The following is a 24,245-nucleotide window of genomic DNA, read 5'->3' as shown; positions in this document are numbered from 1 at the left end:
TTACCCACAATGCTGGTAATCCTACATATACTCTCTGTGTCTTCGATCTCGATTATTCTTCTCGTCCCATTGCTTTGACCTGCGTTTTTGACTCTTGCTCTGCTCATCATTCAATAATGGCTCCCAAGCGAAAGACCAGTGCCGGTGATGTGTCGACTACCAAGAGGCAGAAGAAAGTGATGAGCCTTAGCCAAAGTGGAGCTGCTCGAACGGCTTTCGAGAGGAGAGAGTGCGGCCTCTGTGGGCAGGCATTATGGCGTCAACTAATCCACCGTTCGCTGCATACAGAAGAACGAGAAGGCGATTCGTGAGAGAGTTTCAGCGATCGCTGTATTGAGTACGAAGGTGGTCAACTATGTCTGGGCTGTCCACATAGAAAGGATGGAGGAGGTTCTCAGCATATGGATCGAGGACAACACATAAAAGAGTATGCCTTTTAGTGGACCTCTCATTCGAAAAAGGGCCAAACGAATTTACGATCATCTGTCTTGTGCGGGTGGTGTCAGCACGAGTGATGCGCCGAGCGATGATTGTACAAGCAGCGTGACTTCATTCACTGCAAGCAGGGGATGGTTCCATCGTTTCAAGGAGTGGTATGGTCTCAAAAATGTGAAGCTCTCAGGGGAGTGTGCCTCCGTGGACCACAAGGTGGCAAAGGAGTTCCCTGCTCAAATCGCATGGCTGATCAAAGAGAAGGGATACCCCCCAAGCAGGTGTTCAACGCTGACGAGACTGGCCTCTTCTGGAAAAAGGTTCTCACGAGAACTTTAATCTCGAAGCGCGAGGAGACTGCATTGGGATTCAAGGCTGCCAAGGACCAGGTATCTCTTCTCCTCTGCAAATGCAAAAGGGGACTTTATGCTGAAATGCATGATGTTATACCGTTCCCTGACCCCGCATGCTCTCAAGGGCAAGAACAAGCAAACTCTGCCCGTGTTTTGGAGGGCCAACAGGAAAGCATGGGTGATGGCAGCAATCTTCCTGGACTGGTTCCATAATTGTTTCATCCCTCAGGCGGAGAGGTACATGGTGGACACAAACGTTGTGTTCATGGTTCTCTTGCTCCTGGACAACGCTCCTGGCACCCCGTGGTCCTGGACGTGGCTCACCCGAATGTCGAGATGATCTTCCTGTCGCCCAACACCACCTCCCTCATCCAGCCACTCAACCAAAGTGTGATTTCAACGTTTAAAACGTATTACACCCGTCACACCTCTCGCCACATTTTGGATGTGATGGAGTGTATTACACCTCCTGTCCACGGAGGCACCCAGGGCTCACCATTGGGCAGTGTTGGAAGGATTTCAACATTTCCCACTGCATCGGCGCCATCAAGGAATCACTGGATGAGGTGAGAGCCTCCACTATCAATGCGTGCAGGCACAACCTGTGGCCACAGGCAGTTAAAAACTTTACTGGCTTTTCCGATAACACTGAGGAGAGGCATGCGATTGTCAGGTTGGCATGGCAGTTGAGAGGGGAAGGATTTGATGACATGCAGCCTGAGGAGTTGGAAGATCTCATTGCCTCACATGGTGACAACCTCACCGAGGAGGAGTTGGAGGCCATTTAACGGTTTCCGAGGAGGAGGAGGTGGGAAGTTATGAGGAAGAGTTGTCGAGGTCTAACTTCACAGTCCAGTTCCTGGGTGAGTAGCTGCATGGCATGTGGGGGCTTGTCGGCAAGTTGGAAGATGCTGACTCGGTCATGGAGAGGTACCTCAAGTTCCAGAGGGGCTTGGATGATTTGCTGTTCCCCTACAAAGAGCTGTATCAAAACCTGTGGCAATCTGCCAGGCAGCTCTCCATTACCCATTTCTTTCACCCTGCTCCCTCCACCTCAAGACCATCAGCATCCTCTCCTGCCACCCTCTAAGTGTCCTCACCAGCGTCCTCACCAACACCCTCAACTGCTGACTCTCCCTCAATGCACGATGTTGCCAGGACTATCATTTTGGTCATCCTCAGAGTTCGAGGAATTCATGGAATTTTAATTCATCACCATCATCGTCATCATTTGAAAGTTGTGTGTGTTTGTAAAAAAAACAAAAAAAAACGGTACATGATGGTGTTGTGTTTTTTTTACTTTCACGGTACGGTATGGTTAAGCACTTTTAATAAACTTTAAGCGCATTCCTTCAATAAATTGGAAATGGTACCTGATGTTGTGTTTTTTATATTTATTTGTAAGCATTTTTTGTGAAACTGTGATCATGTGCATTTGCGGTTGAAAACATTTTAAACTTTAAAAATGTTCGTCTATGAATCAGGAACACTCGGGAACCTATAGACTATAGAGTATCCCCCTTTTCCCCATTGAAACAATGCCGTGGCATACATTCACGGGATTTTCATTGACCTTCGCGGATTTTCGTGCGAGGGTTTTGGCTTGCCATTTCCTGGACTTTCATCGACCTTCGCGGGTTTTCGTCTACATACTTGGGATTTTCCTCACCATTCAAAGATTTTGCCTCACCATTCGCTGTTTGGTCCTCTCTATTCACGGATTTCCGTGACTTCGGAACCTATCCTCCCTTTTCCATCGAGACAATGCCCCGCTATTCGCGGATTTTCCATGAACGTATCTCCCGTGAATAGCGGGGTCCCAAAGCGCGAGGAGACTTTGAACACATCAGGGACATTGGACACAGTACATTGTCACCTTTTTGTCTCTTTGGGCGTTCTCTTATTTGATGTCAGCGTTTATCCATGTCCTTGCTCATTAATGAGTTTGCTTAGTGGGTCCAGGGCAAGGCAAAACAGGAGAGGTGAAAGGCCGTCTCTCTGGAAGATTTATCAACGTATCTTCACACTTGGTATTTCAATCTTTCCTTCCGAGTGCTATAATATCAGTATGGTATTCCATAGCTCCATTGCTTTCTCTATCAGTTTGATTATTTGTGGGTTGATCTTGTGCAATTGCATGTATTGTATCATCCATGAATGTGGGACACCATTAAAAGCTTTTTTGTAGTCTAGTCCATCCATGTTGTGGATACTTTGTTGTTCTTATTTTGCAATTTTTGAGTATGGCCTTGTTTAGTAGGTGATGGTCTATCGTTCCGTAACATCCTCTTTTACATCCATTCTGTTTTGTCTCTCGGGTTCCTTCTTGTGTTAGTTCATGGTATATCATTTCTGTTATGATTCCCATCAGGAGTTTGTACGTTGTTTGCAGACAGGTTATTGGCCTATACTTGTGAGGTAGTTAGGTCTCTTCAGATTTTGGGATGAGGAAGGTGTTACCTACTGTGAGCCCCTCTTCCAAGGTCTCCTCCGTTTGGATAAGTTTGTTGAATGCTCAAATGTAGTGATTGTGGAGAGTATCTGGTTGCTTTAACCAGAAGTTTGGAATTCCACCTGGGCCTGGGCTTTTAAAGCTTGGCATTTTTGCTAGTTTTATTTTTTTTCTTCATTAAATGTCACTGGATGTGACACAACAAACTGTGGAATGACTGGAATGTGTTAGATGACTGGTTGAGAAGAGTGATGGAAATTAATGTAGAAGGAAGTAGAGGACGGGGAAGACCGAGAAAGACTTGGCTAAAGATGGTGGAAGAAAAAATGCGGGCAAGGGGGTTAACAAGGAGAGATGCAGAAAATATGGCAAAATGGAGAAGATTGTCAAGGGGACCGCAAGGCTAACCCCCGCTCTGGCAGGGAAAATGGCCTTAAAATGCATGTTGTTGTTGTTGTTGTTGTTGTTGTTGTATTAAATGTCACTGGACGTATTTCCTTTCGATATTTTTTTTTTCTTCCAGGTTTTGGATGCATTCCACCTCTGTTGTGTTATTTTGTGTCCTTAGATTCCTTTCCAGAAATTTTCAAGTTTATTATTCTCAACGACATTGGACATGTTATGCCTTTTTTCTCTTGTTCACAGTAGAATTGTTTTGGGTTATTTTCAAACATGCGGTTTTGTTTTTCCCCCCTTTTTTGACTTTGGCATCGTTTTTAAAAATCTTTCTTGCGATCATCTATATTTTGAGTTTGCTTTCAGCAACCATTACCTCTAGGTCTTTGTTTCCAATTTTGTATTTGTTTCTTCATTTTTGGATTCTCATCATTAGCTTTGTGCTTCGATTTCCCTTCATAAATTGCTATTTTTGTCCCGTTTCTTTTCTCAGTTGCTCCCTTTGTGTCTCTCGCCTCTGTTTCCATGGTGGTGTCTGGTCTCTGTCAGCATGGGCTGATTTGCTCTTATTGCGGTGTTGTTTTCTTGTGATTTTTTTTTATTGTACGAGCAGTGCCGCTGCAAAGCTCTCAATGTTGAGTTCCTTTAATGGAGATGATTTTGGTACCAATCTCTTGAGTGCTTTGTTGGTTCTCCTAACCAACATTTTTGTCCATCAGTTGTTTTTTATCATGTGTAGTTGTAGTCTTTCCCCGAATGGTGTTACTCTTGTCTCCACTATTTTGTTTGCCTGTGTCGAAGTCTGATGTCTGAGTATACACTGGAGACACCGTACTGAAATACAAGCCGTTTATTTTGACACACATATGCGGAGAAAGGGCAAGCCTCAAATCACTCGCAAAACCCTTTCTGCCGTCTGCGCGGTTAAAATCTCATATATAAGATAAAAACGAGGAGATAACCAAAAAAAGGCATGCCATGCACACAAAGCACTCCGCACACACATTTGAAGGTCAGTTTCCTCGAAACACAGGTGGTACATATTTTCTCGGTAATGGCAATAAGTTTTTATCATGCAGGCAAAACAAGAAAACGAGCAATCAGAGATTGCAAACCCTTGCCAGGATGTATTTTCAGTGGTTTTTAAGGCTTTTATGTTAAAACAAATATGGTGGCCGAACCACGTGACCGATGACGTCATCAGTATTTTTTTTCTAAACTAATTGATTCCTCGATTATGCTCAAAAAATTTCAGCTTGATCGGATGAAGTTTTGTACTTGTCGAATTATGACGTCATAATGGAGGCATTTATGACATCATCATTAACATATTTTATTCCCCATGGAGAGTTCTTTACAATGAGCCATGTCTCAATTTTTTTCTATTCAGCGCTTTCCGAGATATAGAGGTTCAAAGTTTTTCGATTTTTCCAAGATGGCGGCTGAACCACGTGACCTATGACGTCATAATTATCATTTAAAAATTCTACAGGCATCTGTGGTGAAAATTTCCTGTCAGTCGGACCAACGGTTGCAGAGAAAATCATATTTATTCTGTGTGGACAAACAAACAGACAAAAATATCTGTCAGAGACCGAGGACTTGCCGGAATGTACTTGTTTTTTTAATCTTATGTACTTATTCTTACTTATTCTTATTCTTCCCCTGTGAATGTACTTATTCTTCCCCTGTGAGGTATCGCAAGCATCGGACAAAAATCATTAAATTTATTGACAGTTCAGCTCGCCTGCGCCATTTTGATATATTTTTGCCATATCAGTTGTTTTTTCTAGGTCTTTATTTTACACTATGTACTTATTTTACACTTTTACACTATGTACTTTATTTTACACTAATATGTACTTATTCTTACTTATTCTTATTCTTCCCCTGTGAATGTACTTATTTTTCCCCTGTGAGGTATCACAAGCATCGGACAAAAATCATTAAATTTATTGACAGTTCAGCTCGCCTGCGCCATTTTGATATATTTTTGCCATATCAGTTGTTTTTTCTAGGTCTTTATTTTACACTATGTACTTATTTTACACTTTTACACTATGTACTTTATTTTACACTAATATGTACTTATTCTTACTTATTCTTATTCTTCCCCTGTGAATGTACTTATTTTTCCCCTGTGAGGTATCACAAGCATCGGACAAAAATCATTAAATTTATTGACAGTTCAGCTCGTCTGCGCCATTTTGATATATTTTTGCCGCTAGAGGGCACTAGGCAAACCCCGCAGCGAGTTTCTAATTATAATACGTTTTTATTAATTGCTGTTGTAATCAATCAAGGTAAGTACAGTATTCAAATCAATGCACAGTCTATTCCAGGGCAAGACAAATATGTGTGTAAAGTATGGCGATGCTATGTGCAACAATGTAGACGTAGTACTGCGCACAAACAGACAAACAGACAGACAGACAAACCAACCAACCAACATACTTGCCGGAATACAAACGGACTCAAATGCAATACCCTCTTCTCTGGCGAGGGTAACAATACATATAAGGTTCCACCTGTTGGCAGGTGGAATGAAGCATAAGATACATGTTTTCAAAGGCAACTTTCCACGCCTGCTCTTCTTGCTGTCTTTGCTGGTCCTCATTATCCTCATCCTCCTTCTGTCCTTTACCTGTCTGTCCTTCCCTGCTATCTCTTTTATTTTATTTTAATTTTAAGAATTTATGTGCCATCGACGCAACTCTTTCAAATTTGTTGGATGGCACTTTCTCTGCTCTGTCAATCTGGTCCTCTTCAGCTGGTCCATTAATCTAGCTCCCCTACCGGCCATCCTCCCACTGTTCATGTCTTGAATCGACTTCACAGGAGTAAATGGCCTCCTTCTCCTCTATACTCCAACATTCGTTTTTGTATCTCCTTGTGAGTTGGTCTTTCTTTTCACTAGAGGAGGTGCAGGCTTCATTCTTTGCAGAAATAATTCTGCCTGCTTGGTATAAGGTGTCTGTGTCCCATAATTTGTTTTATTTTACTTTATTTCCAACATACGTTTCATTTGTCGAAGACTTTTCCCTGCCCCGGCCCTTCCTCACCCCCTCCTAGGTGCTTTGGTAACAATTTATCACCGGCCCGGCTTCGTTGAAGACATTTCCCCTTCCACTGCCCTTCCACCACCCTCTCTCAGTCCATTGGAGGAAGTCTCTCACCTTGAGAGTTATGTTCTGCCGAGGCGACACAAAGCACATCCGACATGCTCCCTTCCCCACCCTCCCTCATTTTATCGGAGGAAGTTTCTCACCTTGGGAATTATGATCGTCCGAGGCTGCAAATAGCACATCCAATAAGCGATCAACCTCGAGGCTTCGTTCCGGGTTGCAGGTCTCCAAGCAGCAACCGTCAGCGAGGCGTTTTCCCTCCCAGCCATGTCTTCATGTCCTCCGGAGACAGGTAAAGCCTTAAAGAGTCATCTCCAGAGCACGCGGGTTCAATCCACATTTGCCCCAGGTATCGGACAGTTGATATATCCTTAAGATGAGCCTTAAGACCTCAGGCTCACCACAGAAGAAGAACCGAGAAGAATTAACGAGACTAGGAAGAGCTTTGTGACCCAGACATGGGCCGCGTCACTGTTGCGTAGTTGAACAATGGGAATCATGGCATCCTCGTTCAGCACGTCGGCTCCGTAGCTCTCCAGAATCCCGTCTAGACGACAGTGGCAACAACCTGAGCTGGACTGCAAGCGAAACCATCCATCCATTTGTTTGTCTGTCTGTTTGTCTGCACAAAACGTGAGTATGTGTATGAATTACATTTGACCCAATAGCACCCCAAGATCGTTTAAGACCCCGTAGACTCTTTCAAAACCCCATAGACTCTTTCAAAACCCCATAGACTCTTTCAACACCCGAAGACCCTTTCAAACCTTAACACATTTTAAGATGCCTAAGACCCTCTAAACTCCGAAGACAGTTTAAAATGCCGAAATTCCTTCAGATCCTCCAGACCCATATTGCCCTTTAAGACCCCAAAGACTTTCTGAGACCCCTTAAAACACAAACACCCTTTAAGATCCCCAAGACCATTTAAACCCTTCTTATATACACATCCACATCTTACCCTAACGGTCTTCACAGTGCCATTTAAAATGTTTCAGTTTCCTTTTTCTCCTGTGTTAAATTCTCCATATTATAATTCGCTCTTCTTTTAACTCTCCAAAAGTTTTTTAAAAATAAATCCTCCAACTATACGAACACATACAGCTCTTCGTTTCTACATTCCCTAAACTCGCCTTTATATCACCCCTCCTCAAACGTTTTCAAACGTATATCCGACTAGAAAATCGCAAGAACCCAAACTTGTAATGGATGTTTGTATTTAATTAATCGCTCATTTTGTATAAGGGTGTCGGAGTGAACTCCATTCAATGTACAATGTGCGCTGAGTGGGTTCATCAAAAATGTAGTGGTCTGAGAGGGTCATTAACCAGTGTGGCAGCTACATTCAAGTGTAAGGTGTGCACAGAGGGAGCTGCAGATGGAGGAAATGTTGAGTTGGATCTTGGAGACGGCGTGAAGCTGGAAGGTGTGAAACATTTTGTTACCTTGGAGACATGCTGAATGGAGAAGGTGGATCAGACTCGGCAACGGTTGCTCGAGTGAGATGTGCATGGAAGACGTTTTGGGAACTGAGTGGCGTGCTGACAAGGAGGGGAGTGTCGTTGAAGCTGAAGGGAAAGGTGTATGCTGCATGTGTGAGAAGTGTTATGATTTATGGGAGCGAGACATGGGTAATGAACGTAGAGCAGCAACGAAGGCTGGAAAGGGTGGAAATGCAAATGGTTCAGTGGATGTGTGGAGTATCGTTGAGAGAGAGGAAGACAAATGATGAATTGCGAAAGCTGATGGGAATAGAGCCTGTGATGGATGCTGTGAAGAGAAACAGGTTGAGATGGTTTGGTCATGTGTTGAGGAAGGATGAAAGTGACTGGTTGAGAAGAGCGATGGAAATGAATGTCGAAGGAAGTAGAGGACGGGGAAGACCTGGAAAGGCTTGGCTAAAGGTGGTGGAAGAAGAAATGTGGGCAAGGGGGTTAACAAGGGGAGATGCAGAAAATAGGGCAAAATGGAGAAGATTGTCATGGGGACTGCAAGGCTAACCCCCACTCTCGCAGGGAAAATGGCCTTAAAATGCCTGTTGTTTGTTTGTTGTTTGTACAACACACCAGCATCCCATTCCATGTCCCCTCCCTCGGCTACTCCCTACCCCCATTCATCACTACCTTTCCCCACCCCCTCCCTTTCAAATCTCCCCCCCTCACTCCTCTCCTTCAAGTCTCCTCTCTCACCCTCCACCTCAAAGTTGACACTTAACTCATCCACAAAGCTGCCTCCTTCCCACTTCCTCTCTCTTCCAACTCATTCCTCCACTTCCTTCAATCTTCGACTTTGCTCGCACCCCCCCCCCCCCCATCCCTCCTCAAACTACTCCTCACTGTGCCTCACCCCATCTCCACCGAGCCTATTGCCCTCCTTATCCTGCTCTCTCTTCTAGCTCTTCTGCAATCTCTGATACACTATCAACAGCTCCCCCTACCTCCTCCTCTCCTCCCTCATCTTACCCTACCCATCCCCTCCCCTCTCCTGTATCCGATGCTCACCCTCCCTCTTCCTTAACAGTATGGACCTCAAACATTCGAGTCCTTCATTCAAACTTGACTGATCTTCTCCATACAGGTTGCTTCTGACAAACCAGACTTAATCTGCTTAACAGAAACTTTCCTCCTTCAAGATGTCTCTGACTCCTTAATATCACTTCCTGGTTACTCCCTCTTCCGGTATGATAGAACTGAGCCTCGTCCTGGTGGTGGAGTTGCTCTCTTTATAAAAAACTCTCTTCCTCACTCTCCTTGCACTGCCCTCTCTCCACCCCACCCCCAGGAATACCTCTGGCTACAGCTTCCTCTCCGCTCCCACCTTTTGTTCATATGTGTTCTGTACAGTCCACCAAACACTGATGATGCCATTAACATCTTGTTGTCTGACAACATGGACCAACTTCTATCCACTCATCCCAACTCTCTCTTCCTCATATGTGACGACTTCAATTATTGTCGTCATGCCAGCTGGCTGGGTGTGCGTACCTTTCACCAGCCACGGCACCTCAGCAAAGGACTTCTGCGACTCACTGGGACTGACACAATCTGTCAATTTTCCGACCTGGATCTCAGTCAACGGAACATCTTCTCTTCTAGACTTGGTTATGACTAACTTCCCTGCAAATGTCTGCTGTTCTTCTTCTTCTGCTCCAATCGGTTCATCATCTACTTTCTGAACAATCCTCTCCAAGAAGTTCTGTCACTCAATATTTTGGGTCTCACTATCTGCCATGATCTTTCCTGGGAAACCCACATTTCCAAGCTGGCCTCCAAAGCCAGTCGCCGACTGGGCATCCTCCATCGTGCGAGGTCCTTCCTTGGCACCCCTGAACTCCTCACCACATACAAGGCTTTCATCCGCAGCTCAATGGAATACTGTTCTCCCCTCTTAGGCTATCAGCTAGGGGGGTCAACCGGTACCAAATTGAGGGAGTAAGGCTAATAATGATTTTTGACAAGGTTTTTACCTCTAGAATAAGAAAATATGTGATAGCAAATTCAACGATGTAGCTAAATGTGTGTTATCACCCATTTTCAAAATGGCCGCCACTTTACATACAAAATTTAACGTTGTTGTTTTGTTTGCTCTTTTTCTGTAGGAACGGTGGTCGGAGCAACGAGCAACGGAGTAGATCGAAAGTAGATGCTATACGATTAGAATAGAAATAATAGTACACACCAAGTGATGAGGTCTACTAATTTTCCAAAATGAACAGCGCCACAGAAAGCAAAGAATGCGTTATACACATGACAAGATCGGATGACGATGATCATCTGGTGAGCCCACAAAACTACACATCTTGGTTGACATTACTGGAAGCGGTTAAGGTTAGGAACCATGAACATATCATCAATATTGCCGAGGGGCTTGAGGGCAATGAAGTGCCAGAAATATTCTACCACCGAAAATGTAGGAGCCTGTTCACCATGAAACGAGATTTAAACATGCTAAAGAGGAAAGCCAATGAAGACACTGAATCTGAAGCAGGAGGTAGCAGCGCTCCCAAAAGGCCATGTAGGAGATCATCAGTAGAGAAAAGAGTGTATGATACGGAGTGCATCTTCTGTCGCAGAGACAAGTATGTGAAGGGGTCTCATACACGTGAAAAACTTTCACAAGTTGTTCAACTCAGAGCAGATGAAAGATTGAGAGAATGTGCAATAAAGAAAAATGACAAGGATATGATAGCGCTTACCAGTAGAGATATTGTGGCAGCAGAAGCGTGTTACCATTTCTCATGCTACAGGAATTACAACAGAGAATGTATACAGCCTGAGGTTGAAGGTGCAGATGGACCCGATGACACAGATGATTTTGCACAGTATCAGAGGATCGAGAAAGAAGCATATGCAAAACTTCTCACCTATATCAGAACAGACGTAATCCCAAACAAGACCATCATACCAGTCATGTCACTCACTGCTAAATTAGAAGAATACATGCTGTCTGATGGGATTGATTGTCTAACGCAGTCCACAAAGAAACATGTTCATAGAACGCTTGAATATGAGCTGGGGAGTTCGGTGAAGATATTTCCAGATGACAAGGGAAAGTTGGTGATGGTACCAGACAATGTATCATTGGAAGATGCTGTCTTGCAAAATCAATGTCTGCAAAGGGAACTCAAAATATGGAAAAACAAAGTGAAAGACTCCAACAAGATCATAGATCAAACATCAGCGACAATTCGTACAAAAATCAAAGACGACATGAAACCCACACCCTGGCCATACCATCCATCAGATGCTGAGGATGTAACACCTATTCCATATGAGCTGGAGCGGTTTCTCATTGGGCTGCTAACTGGAGACCCGACAAGTAAGGTTCAATCATCTAGGATAACCACCCTGGTCCAGTCATTTAGTCAGGACATGATATATGCTGTGACACGTGGAAAGCACCAACCACCAAAACATATGATGCTTTCGTACGCAGTTAAAACTCTCACTGGCAACATCGAGATCATACGCACACTGAACAAGTTTGGACATGGAGTGTCTTATGACCAGCTAGAAGAGAATGACACAGCCCTGTGTGTTGAAAAGTTAGCAACAGAACTCAACCAGCAAGTTGCTCTTCCAACATCCATCAAACCTCATATCCATACGCAGTTGGCGTGGGATAACATAGACAGACTTGAAGAAACACTAACAGGCAAGGGAACATCACATCGCGTGAATGGAATAGCAGTGCAATCCAAGATCTATGGACGGCTTCCTCCTCCCAAACCAAACCAAACCATATTGGATTCTATCTTCTTGGATTAAAGTTCAGATGATGTATTTCATACTTTAAGAGAGTTGTAAAGTCTTAAACATCTCAAAACGCAATGCTATTTGTTACAAATTCCTACAAGAATATGAAACATGGTGTTTTTAATAGAAAAACATGCATTTTGGCGGCCATTTTGAAAATGAGGTGATAACACCCATTTAGCTACATGGTTGAATTTGCTATCACATATTTTCATATTCTAGGGGTAAAGACCTATCCAAAAATCAATATTAGGCTTACTCCCTCATTTTGGTACCAATGGACCCTATTTTGGGGGTCTGGCTGATGGCCTATCTGGGCTTTTGCTCCTGCCTCACACCTGCCTCGTCTTCACGCTGTTGAAACCAAAGCTTTCAAATCATTGGAATCAACCGTGATGAAGCTAACTCCAAGGGCCTTTCACTCTCACCGCAGGCAGGTTGGTGGTCTTTCTGTCTTCTACCGACTCCTCTCCGGCCTTGATCCCCCTGCTCTCTCTGGGCTTTGTCCCCCAAATATTCCTGCAGGTCGCACAAGATCTGCCAGTTAACCCTCTTATGTTTAAACTGCCAAAATCATGATTCTCTGCTCACCTTCACTCCTTCATTCCTCTTTACTCCCACCTCTGGAACAAACTCCCTCACTATCTCCAATCCCACTCCTCCCTCCAGGTCTTTAAAACAGCTGTTCACCACCATCTCTTATCTTCCCCCAAATTGGCATTGCCTTTGCATCATTGGCAAATTGCATCATTGGCATCATTGGCAAATCATTGGCAGGTCCAAAACCTTGATCTCTGTTACCCCTGTTAATTCACCCCCAAACCACTTTTTTTTTTGAAATACAGACTTTATTCTTTCCTGGAAGTTCCAGCAGTGTCCATGTGTTTTATACTCCCCCCCCCCTCACCCCCCCCCCCCGCCTTCCCATGCCTCCTCCCCCCAAGCCCTCTCCCTCCCACAGATCTTCCGTTGTCCCTGTTATTTGCTGTGTATTTGTTGTGTGCTTCCCTCCCTCTCCCCATCTTGTCTCCCACTCTCTTTATTGTATGTTTTGTGTGTCTGTTCGTTGTTGTTTTTTGTGATTGATGTTAGTTTTTACACGAGCCTCGATCCTGTATACAAAAAAAATAAAAAATCTGATCATGTGCTTGTTAAAGTGGACATCTCTCTGGCCATTCTCAGAGAGCCTCCTCAGCATCGACAAGTCCGGCATTTCACCCAGGCCGACTGGCACGGTCTTCAAGCAGCCATCAATCACCTGGACTGGTCTCCCATCTCTACCGCCTCTGACATCAACTCTTCCTGGGAATTATTCGAAAGTAAACTGCTCTCTCTCATGCACAGATTTATCCCATCTCGTCTTCAGTTGTCATACCCTTCCTCCCGTCGATGGTACACGGAATCTTGTGGTGAGACAGTTTCCATGAAACCACTTGCCTTCGCCTCTTGGAAGGCTAATCCAACTGAAGGCAATCTCAGTTCCTTTTACAAAGTTCGGAACAAGTGTGTGTGTACCCTCAGGAGAGCCAGGAAACACTATCTCTCTTCTCTGAGGACTGAACTATCAATCCTGTCTCCCTCCTCCAAATCCTGGTGGCATCCGGTAAAATCTGTTTCTGGTGCTTGTTCCCCTTCCATCTCCTCCCTTACCTCAAACAGGTGACACAGCACGTGACAAAGCCAAATGGCTCAACTCTGTGTTTGTTTCAAAATCTTGTGTCCCAAACCCATCCCTCTCTGTACCCACCGTACCCAGTCGTACCCAGCGGCTCCTGGACTCTGTGTCCTTCTCTCCCGACAAGGTGTAGAAGTTTCTGTCAAACGTCGACTGATTCTGCAACTGGACCAGTCGGCATCAGCCCACGGGTCCTAAAATCCTGCTCTGCCTTTTCGACCCTTCAGAACTCTAAGATCCTCCAAAACGCTAACCCCCTTTAAGTACTAAAAGTGTATTGAGCCCCCTGGCCCTGGGGCTCCTCTTGTTGATTGGATTTGCATTGAGTAGGGTATATACATTGAGTAGTACAGTTTACAATGGAATAAATTGAGATTTTTGTCACTGATCTGCACATAATACCCTATAATATCAAAGGATGAAGATTCAACTGAAGAAAAATTAATAGTTGAGAGGGGGTGGGAGGGACACCGACAGCAGAGTTGAAGACCAATATGGAGGCAGACAAAGAATGGGTGGAAGGCAGGAGATGATGCATTGGGTGGATAAGATGGATACAAAAGGAAGCTCCATGGAGGAAAAACTGGATATTTGGAAGGAGGAGGGATTGTGGGGTTGTTGTTGTTTATCAAGAGTAGAAACGATCATAGTTTTGGATTGTGGTTGATCTGAGATGGTGGTGAACAGCTGTCTTGAAGACGTGGGGGAAGAAGGAGATTGAAGAGAATGTGGAAGTTGGTTCCACAGTTGGGAAATAAGAGGAACAAATGAGTGGGGGTGAGCAGTGATCCTGGATTTAGGTACTTTCGCAATAAGGGGGTTGATGGTGGACCATATGAGCCCTGCAGAGACCTGGGAGGGACAAAGCACGGAACGAGGTGCAAGATCGGAAATGAGGCAGAAGAAGACAGAGAAACCGCCGACCTATCTGCGATGGTAAAGTGTTAGGCCCAAAGACTCATCCTCAGTGCGGGAGTTTCCAATCATCTTGAAGGCCTTGGCTTCCATGGCGTCAAGCTGATCAAGATGTAAGGCAGGGGAGCCAGCCCAGAGAGGAGAACACTAATCCATCCAGCTGCAGATGAACGCCTTGTAGGTGGATAGTAGTTCTGGTGTGCCAATGAAGGACTTTGTATGACAGACGATGCCAACTTTGAGGCTAGGAATGGTTTAGAATAACAGCATGGGTCATCACTTAGATTGATTAATTAGATCAATCAAAATTGAGGGCTGACGGGATGGCCTCGAGGTACGCCTGCTGGCCTCTAAGTTGTCTAGCCTGGGTTTGAATCCAGACCCAACTATAAACTGTCATCCTAGTGTTTCACAGGCAGGGTGGTTCATCCTCAAATGGACGTTAAAGTGGACGCCTCGTCTGCTAGTATTCGTTGGTGGACGTTAAAGATCCGACGACATCCTTTACAAAGAGCGAGCTTTCACCACACCCTGAACAAATTACAAGATGCTGTTCTAACCAGCGATGGGCACTGCATCAGCAGCTCAGCTGTGCCATCAGCTAATTATTTTAACCCACAGCCTTGTGCTTCATATGAATGAAGAAGAATAAAAACGGTCACTATTTACGCAATTTGTATTATCATTCTCTCCCTTCCACACCGTTTTAAAAAGTTGGTTTATTTGTTTGTGATTATGGGGAGCAACAAAACCTGAAGCCATGTTTCCCCTCTACAGGGTGCCGGCGAGTTATCGATGTCATGGATGTTGCCACTCAGCGTGGTATGGAGATGTCTATGGCACGTTGGGCACGGTATTACAGCACGCCGGAGCGTGATCGCCGTAAACTCTACAACGTGATCAGCCTGGAGTTCTCCCACACAAAACTGGCACGCCTTATCCAGCGTCCAGCTGTGGTGAGCTAAGCTTACCGTACCCCAAACTACCACTTGAGACTCTTCACCGCTGAATTAATGACACCCCGAGCATTGCAGTGACGCTATGATGCCATGACCTTTACATGTAGGTGGACCTATTGGACTGGGTTGACACAATGTGGCCGCGGAAACTTAGACAGCAACAGCGTGATGGGACAAACACTCTCTCGGCCATGCACTATCCGAAAGTGCAGAAGTGAGTTTACTCTCTGAAATTACGAATGTTGTTTCAGTAATGCTATCGTTAACCTGAGTTTGTTCTTTTGCAGCATCATAGCTCGTGTGCTCCTGTTTGTGTCGCTTTGCTGTTGAATTTTCCTTTATTGTCCCCCGTCGCACAGCGGAGCGAAAGGGGGACTATGGCTTTCCCCTCCGTCCGTGTGTCCGTCCGTGCGTGCGGGCGTGCGTGTGTGCGTGCGTGCGGGAGTGCGGGCGTAAGCGAAGGACCGCATTCGAATTTGGTGTGTGGGTGCAACCCACGTCAAAATCCAAGATGGCCGCCGCCATGTATGTCTGATGCCATGTATGTCTGAACCTTGCGAGATGAATAGCTTGAAAAATAAGCGAAGTACCAACTTCTAATTTGGTGTGTGGGTGTATCTAGGCATAAGGACGAACGCTATTGAAAATTGGGTCGCCACGTCAAAAATCCAAGATGGCGGCCACCATATGTATGTCTGAACCTTGTGAGCGAAATATCTCGAAAAATAAGCGAAGTACCAACTTCTAATCTGGTGTGTAGATGTATCTTGGCACAAGGAAGAACGCTGTTTAAAATCGGGTCACCACATCAAAATCCAAGATGGCCGCCGCCATCTATGCCTGAACCTTGTGAGATGAATATCTTGAAAAATAAGCGAAGTACCAACTTCTAATCTGGTGTGTGGGTGTATCTCGGCATAAGGAAGAACGCTATTGAAAATTGGGTCGCCACGTCAAACTCCAAGATTGTCACCACCATATATATGTCTGAACCTTGTGAGCGAAATATCTTGAAAAATAAGCGAAGTACCAACTTCTAATCTGGTGTGTGGGTGTATCTAGGCACAACCAAGAATGCTGTTTAAAATTGGGTCGCCACGTCAAAATCCAAGATGGCCGCCGCCATGTATGTCTGATGCCATGTATGTCTGAACCTTGTAACCTGCATATCTTGAAAAATAAGCGAAGTACCAACTTCTAATCTGGTGTGTGGGTGTACATAGGCATAAGGAAGAACGCTATTGAAAATTGGGTCGCCACGTCAAAATCCAAGATGGCCGCCGCCATGTATGTCCGAACCTTGTGAGATGAATATCTTGAAAAATAAGCGAAGTACCAACTTCTAATTTGGTGTGTATCTCGCCATAAGGAAGAACGCTATTGAAAATTGGGTCGCCACGTCAAAATTCAAGATTGCCGCCACCATATATATGTCTAACCTTGTGAGCGAAATATCTTGAAAAATAAGCGAAGTACCAACTTCTAATCTGGTGTGTGGGTGTACCTAGGCATAAGGAAGAACGCTATTGAAAATTGGGTCGCCATGTCAAAATCCAAGATGGCCGCCGCCATGTATGTGCGAACCTTGTGAGATGAATATCTTGAAAAATAAGCGAAGTACCAACTTCTAATCTGGTGTGTAGATGTATCTTGGCACAAGGAAGAACGCTGTTTAAAATCGGGTCACCACATCAAAATCCAAGATGGCCGCCGCCATCTATGCCTGAACCTTGTGAGATGAATATCTTGAAAAATAAGCGAAGTACCAACTTCTAATCTGGTGTGTGGGTGTATCTCGGCATAAGGAAGAACGCTATTGAAAATTGGGTCGCCACGTCAAACTCCAAGATGGCCGCCGCCATGTATGTCCGAACCTTGTGAGATGAATATCTTGAAAAATAAGCGAAGTACCAACTTCTAATTTGGTGTGTATCTCGCCATAAGGAAGAACGCTATTGAAAATTGGGTCGCCACGTCAAAATTCAAGATGGCCGCCACCATATATATGTCTAACCTTGTGAGCGAAATATCTTGAAAAATAAGCGAAGTACCAACTTCTAATCTGGTGTGTGGGTGTACCTAGGCATAAGGAAGAACGCTATTGAAAATTGGGTCGCCATGTCAAAATCCAAGATGGCCGCCGCCATGTATGTGCGAACCTTGTGAGATGAATATCTTGAAAAATAAGCGAAGTCCCAACTTCTAATTTGGTGTGTGGGTGTATCTCGTCATAAGGAAGAACGCTGTTGAAAATTGGGTCGCCACGTCAAAATCCAAGATGGCCGTCTCCATATATATGTCTGAACCTTGTGAGCGAAATATCTCGAAAAATAAGCGAAGTACCAACTTCTAATTTTGGTGTGTGGGTGTATCTCGGCACAACCAAGAATGCTGTTTAAAATTGGGTCGCCACGTCAAAATCCAAGATGGCCGCCGCCATGTATGTCTGATGCCATGTATGTCTGAACCTTGTAACCTGCATATCTTGAAAAATAAGCGAAGTACCAACTTCTAATCTGGTGTGTGGGTGTATATAGGCATAAGGAAGAATGCTATTGAAAATTGGGTCGCCACGTCAAAATCCAAGATGGCCGCCGCCATGTATGTCCGAACCTTGTGAGATGAATATCTTGAAAAATAAGCGAAGTCCCAACTTCTAATTTGGTGTGTGGGTGTATCTCGTCATAAGGAAGAACGCTGTTGAAAATTGGGTCGCCACGTCAAAATCCAAGATGGCCGCCACCATATATATGTCTGAACCTTGTGAGCGAAATATCTCGAAAAATAAGCGAAGTACCAACTTCTAATTTTGGTGTGTGGGTGTATCTCGGCATAAGGAAGACCGCTATTGTAAATTGGGTCGCCACGTCAAAATCCAAGATGGCCACCACCATATATATGTCTGAACCTTGTGAGCGAAATATCTTGAAAAATAAGCGAAGTACCTTCTGGTGTGTGGGTGTATCTCGGCATAAGGAAGAACGCTATTGAAAATTGGGTCGCCACGTCAAAATCCAAGATGGCCGCCACCATAATAATGTCTAAACCTTATGAGCGAAATATCTTGAAAAATAAGCGAAGTACCTTCTGGTGTGTGGGTGTATCTCGGCATAAGGAAGAACGCTATTGAAAATTGGGTCGCCACGTCAAAATCCAAGATGGCTGCCTCCATGTACGTCTGGACCTTGTGAGCGAAATATCATATCATAGCATGTTTTCTGCGTGTTCCACTTTGTCAACTCACATCACTTCCCCGACGGGGGACATAGGCGTAACGTTTGTTTCACACATTTGGAGCAGTAAATCGACATCACTACAGGTGAAAAATGTGTTTCCCCTCACCTTACCTATGCTTGACTTTCTTGACAATGTTGACCTTTATCCTGTGACACAGGTACTGTCTAATGAGTGTAAAGGGCTGCTACACAGATTTCCATATTGATTTTGGAGGAACTACCGTCTGGTACCATGTACTGCGGGGGCAAAAGGTACAACTTTTGAAAGATTTCTCGTTGTTTATCCTTCCTATAATATATTGTATCCCTCTCACCTATCTGCATTCGTTGCACTTTTCCATCGACTGCTTTCCTGTGCACTGTTTCCCTTCTTGTTTAATATTTCTGCACCTGCACAATGCAATCTCTCAATTATCTATCGAAGAAATATTGTATCATATATTTAATACCACTGTGCTTTATTTCAATTTCAGGTGTTTTGGTTGATACCCCCAACACCCAAAAACCTGGGACTTTATGAGGATTGGGTGCTCAGTGGAAAACAAGGAGACATTTTCCTTGCAGACAGAGTAGCTGGTTGTCAAAGGGTCACACTCCATCAAGGATACACTTTTCTAATACCTTCAGGTATGCCACCCATCGAGTCAATACATCAGGGATTACTGAAGAAGAACTTTGTTTGCTGTTTATTACAAACTTTGGGTAAATTTCTTCTCCCTTTCCCACAAACCAAACTGTCCTGCCCAGGCTGGATTCATGCTGTTTATACTCCAGAAGATTCACTGGTGTTTGGTGGAAATTTTCTGCACAGCTTTAACATTCCCATGCAGCTGGCAATCCACAGCGCGGAGGAACGCACACATGTACGCAGGGTGAAGGGATGGCTTAAGAGCAGGCAGAAGGCGAGAGAGAGTGGACAGGGAAGGATGGGACAATGTTGAGAGGAATGATCTGTGTGAAAAGATTGTGGTTTAAATGGAGTGATTTGTGTGAAAAGAATGTGGTTTAAATGGAGTGATTTGTGTGAAAAGAATGTGGTTTAAATGGAATGATTTGTGTGAAAAGATTGTGGTTTAAATGGAGCGATTTGTGTGAAAAGATTGTGGTTTAAATGGAATGATTTGTGTGAAAAGATTTTGGTTTAAATGGAGTGATTTGTGTGAAAAGATTGTGGTTTAAATGGAGCGATTTGTGTGAAAAGATTGTGGTTTAAATGGAATGATTTGTGTGAAAAGATTGTGGTTTAAATGGAATGATTTGTGTGAAAAGATTTTGGTTTAAATGGAGCGATTTGTGTGAAAAGATTGTGGTTTAAATGGAATGATTTGTGTGAAAAGATTTTGGTTTAAATGGAGTGATTTGTGTGAAAAGAATGTGGTTTAAATGGAATGATTTGTGTGAAAAGATTGTGGTTTAAATGGAATGATTTGTGTGAAAAGATTGTGGTTTAAATGGAGCGATTTGTGTGAAAAGATTGTGGTTTAAATGGAATGATTTGTGTGAAAAGATTTTGGTTTAAATGGAGTGATTTGTGTGAAAAGATTGTGGTTTAAATGGAATGATTTGTGTGAAAAGATTTTGGTTTAAATGGAGCGATTTGTGTGAAAAGATTGTGGTTTAAATGGAATGATTTGTGTGAAAAGATTTTGGTTTAAATGGAGTGATTTGTGTGAAAAGAATGTGGTTTAAATGGAATGATTTGTGTGAAAAGATTGTGGTTTAAATGGAATGATTTGTGTGAAAAGATTGTGGTTTAAATGGAGTGATTTGTGTGAAAAGAATGTGGTTTAAATGGAGTGATTTGTGTGAAAAGATTGTGGTTTAAATGGAATGATTTGTGTGAAAAGAATGTGGTTTAAATGGAATGATTTGTGTGAAAAGATTGTGGTTTAAATGGAATGATTTGTGTGAAAAGATTGTGGTTTAAATGGAATGATTTGTGTGAAAAGATTGTGGTTTAAATGGAATGATTTGTGTGAAAAGATTGTGGTTTAAATGGAGTGATTTGTGTGAAAAGATTTTGGTTTAAATGGAGTGATTTGTGTGAAAAGAATGTGGTTTAAATGGAGTGATTTGTGTGAAAAGATTGTGGTTTAAATGGAATGATTTGTGTGAAAAGATTGTGGTTTAAATGGAGCGATTTGTGTGAAAAGATTGTGGTTTAAATGGAGCGATTTGTGTGAAAAGATTGTGGTTTAAATGGAGCGATTTGTGTGAAAAGATTGTGGTTTAAATGGAATGATTTGTGTGAAAAGATTTTGGTTTAAATGGAATGATTTGTGTGAAAAGATTTTGGTTTAAATGGAGCGATTTGTGTGAAAAGATTGTGGTTTAAATGGAATGATTTGTGTGAAAAGATTTTGGTTTAAATGGAGCGATTTGTGTGAAAAGATTGTGGTTTAAATGGAGCGATTTGTGTGAAAAGATTGTGGTTTAAATGGAATGATTTGTGTGAAAAGAATGTGGTTTAAATGGAATGATTTGTGTGAAAAGATTGTGGTTTAAATGGAATGATTTGTGTGAAAAGATTGTGGTTTAAATGGAATGATTTGTGTGAAAAGATTTTGGTTTAAATGGAATGATTTGTGTGAAAACAATGTGGTTTAAATGGAATGATTTGTGTGAAAAGATTGTGGTTTAAATGGAATGATTTGTGTGAAAAGATTGTGGTTTAAATGGAATGATTTGTGTGAAAAGAATGTGGTTTAAATGGAATGATTTGTGTGAAAAGATTGTGGTTTAAATGGAATGATTTGTGTGAAAAGATTGTGGTTTAAATGGAATGATTTGTGTGAAAAGATTGTGGTTTAAATGGAATGATTTGTGTTAAAAGATTGTGGTTTAAATGGAATGATTTGTGTGAAAAGATTGTGGTTTAAATGGAGCGATTTGTGTGAAAAGATTGTGGTTTAAATGGAATGATTTGTGTGAAAAGATTGTGGTTTAAATGGAATGATTTGTGTGAAAAGAATGTGGTTTAAATGGAATGATTTGTGTGAAAAGATTGTGGTTTAAATGGAATGATTTGTGTGAAAAGATTGTGGTTTAAATGGAATGATTTGTGTGAAAAGATTGTGGTTTAAATGGAATGATTTGTGTGAAAAGAATGTGGTTTAAATGGAGTGATTTGTGTGAAATGATTTTGGTTTAAATGGAGTGATTTGTGTGAAAAGATTGTGGTTTAAATGGAATGATTTGTGTGAAAAGATTGTGGTTTAAATGGAATGATTTGTGTGAAAAGAATGTGGTTTAAATGGAGTGATTTGTGTGAAATGATTTTGGTTTAAATGGAGCGATTTGTGTGAAAAGATTGTGGTTTAAATGGAATGATTTGTGTGAAAAGATTGTGGTTTAAATGGAATGATTTGTGTGAAATGATTTTGGTTTAAATGGAGTGATTTGTGTGAAAAGATTGTGGTTTAAATGGAATGATTTGTGTGAAAAGATTGTGGTTTAAATGGAATGATTTGTGTGAAATGATTTTGGTTTAAATGGAATGATTTGTGTGAAAAGATTGTGGTTTAAATGGAGCGATTTGTGTGAAATGATTTTGGTTTAAATGGAATGATTTGTGTGAAAAGATTGTGGTTTAAATGGAATGATTTGTGTGAAATGATTTTGGTTTAAATGGAATGATTTGTGTGAAAAGATTGTGGTTTAAATGGAGCGATTTGTGTGAAATGATTTTGGTTTAAATGGAGCGATTTGTGTGAAAAGATTGTGGTTTAAATGGAATGATTTGTGTGAAATGATTTTGGTTTAAATGGAATGATTTGTGTGAAATGATTTTGGTTTAAATGGAGCGATTTGTGTGCAAAGATTGTGGTTTAAATGGAATGATTTGTGTGAAAAGATTGTGGTTTAAATGGAATGATTTGTGTGAAATGATTTTGGTTTAAATGGAGTGATTTGTGTGAAAAGAATGTGGTTTAAATGGAATGATTTGTGTGAAAAGATTGTGGTTTAAATGGAGTGATTTGTGTGAAATGATTTTGGTTTAAATGGAGCGATTTGTGTGAAAAGATTGTGGTTTAAATGGAATGATTTGTGTGAAAAGATTGTGGTTTAAATGGAGCGATTTGTGTGAAAAGATTGTGGTTTAAATGGAGTGATTTGTGTGAAAAGATTGTGGTTTAAATGGAATGATTTGTGTGAAAAGATTGTGGTTTAAATGGAATGATTTGTGTGAAAAGATTTTGGTTTAAATGGAATGATTTGTGTGAAATGATTTTGGTTTAAATGGAATGATTTGTGTGAAATGATTTTGGTTTAAATGGAATGATTTGTGTGAAAAGATTTTGGTTTAAATGGAGTGATTTGTGTGAAATGATTTTGGTTTAAATGGAATGATTTGTGTGAAAAGATTGTGGTTTAAATGGAATGATTTGTGTGAAAAGAATGTGGTTTAAATGGAATGATTTGTGTGAAATGATTTTGGTTTAAATGGAATGATTTGTGTGAAAAGATTGTGGTTTAAATGGAATGATTTGTGTGAAATGATTTTGGTTTAAATGGAATGATTTGTGTGAAAAGATTGTGGTTTAAATGGAGCGATTTGTGTGAAATGATTTTGGTTTAAATGGAGCGATTTGTGTGAAAAGATTGTGGTTTAAATGGAATGATTTGTGTGAAATGATTTTGGTTTAAATGGAATGATTTGTGTGAAATGATTTTGGTTTAAATGGAGCGATTTGTGTGAAAAGATTGTGGTTTAAATGGAATGATTTGTGTGAAAAGATTGTGGTTTAAATGGAATGATTTGTGTGAAATGATTTTGGTTTAAATGGAGTGATTTGTGTGAAAAGAATGTGGTTTAAATGGAATGATTTGTGTGAAAAGATTGTGGTTTAAATGGAGTGATTTGTGTGAAATGATTTTGGTTTAAATGGAGCGATTTGTGTGAAAAGATTGTGGTTTAAATGGAATGATTTGTGTGAAAAGATTGTGGTTTAAATGGAGCGATTTGTGTGAAAAGATTGTGGTTTAAATGGAGTGATTTGTGTGAAAAGATTGTGGTTTAAATGGAATGATTTGTGTGAAAAGATTGTGGTTTAAATGGAATGATTTGTGTGAAAAGATTTTGGTTTAAATGGAATGATTTGTGTGAAATGATTTTGGTTTAAATGGAATGATTTGTGTGAAATGATTTTGGTTTAAATGGAATGATTTGTGTGAAAAGATTTTGGTTTAAATGGAGTGATTTGTGTGAAATGATTTTGGTTTAAATGGAATGATTTGTGTGAAAAGATTGTGGTTTAAATGGAATGATTTGTGTGAAAAGATTGTGGTTTAAATGGAATGATTTGTGTGAAAAGAATGTGGTTTAAATGGAATGATTTGTGTGAAAAGATTGTGGTTTAAATGGAATGATTTGTGTGAAAAGAATGTGGTTTAAATGGAATGATTTGTGTGAAAAGATTGTGGTTTAAATGGAATGATTTGTGTGA

The 24,245-nt window shown here is 41.9% G+C and overlaps 1 protein-coding gene across 1 annotated transcript in view; it reads left to right on the top strand.

The window, feature by feature from the left end:
- The window catches only part of LOC137433074 (uncharacterized), a 165,011-nt gene that overhangs the window by 49,771 nt on the left and 90,995 nt on the right, over positions 1-24,245 (top strand). The window contains 5 exon segments of the mRNA XM_078783924.1: positions 15,381-15,559; positions 15,670-15,776; positions 18,957-19,050; positions 19,272-19,425; positions 19,546-19,661. Coding sequence (XP_078640050.1) covers positions 15,381-15,559; positions 15,670-15,776; positions 18,957-19,050; positions 19,272-19,425; positions 19,546-19,661 — 650 coding nt within the window.

Source organism: Myxine glutinosa, chromosome 8, assembly GCF_964187855.1.
Source record: "Myxine glutinosa chromosome 8, kmMyxGlut1.1, whole genome shotgun sequence".
Classification (NCBI taxonomy): domain Eukaryota; kingdom Metazoa; phylum Chordata; class Myxini; order Myxiniformes; family Myxinidae; genus Myxine; species Myxine glutinosa.
This window is presented reverse-complemented; position numbering and strand designations above follow the sequence as displayed.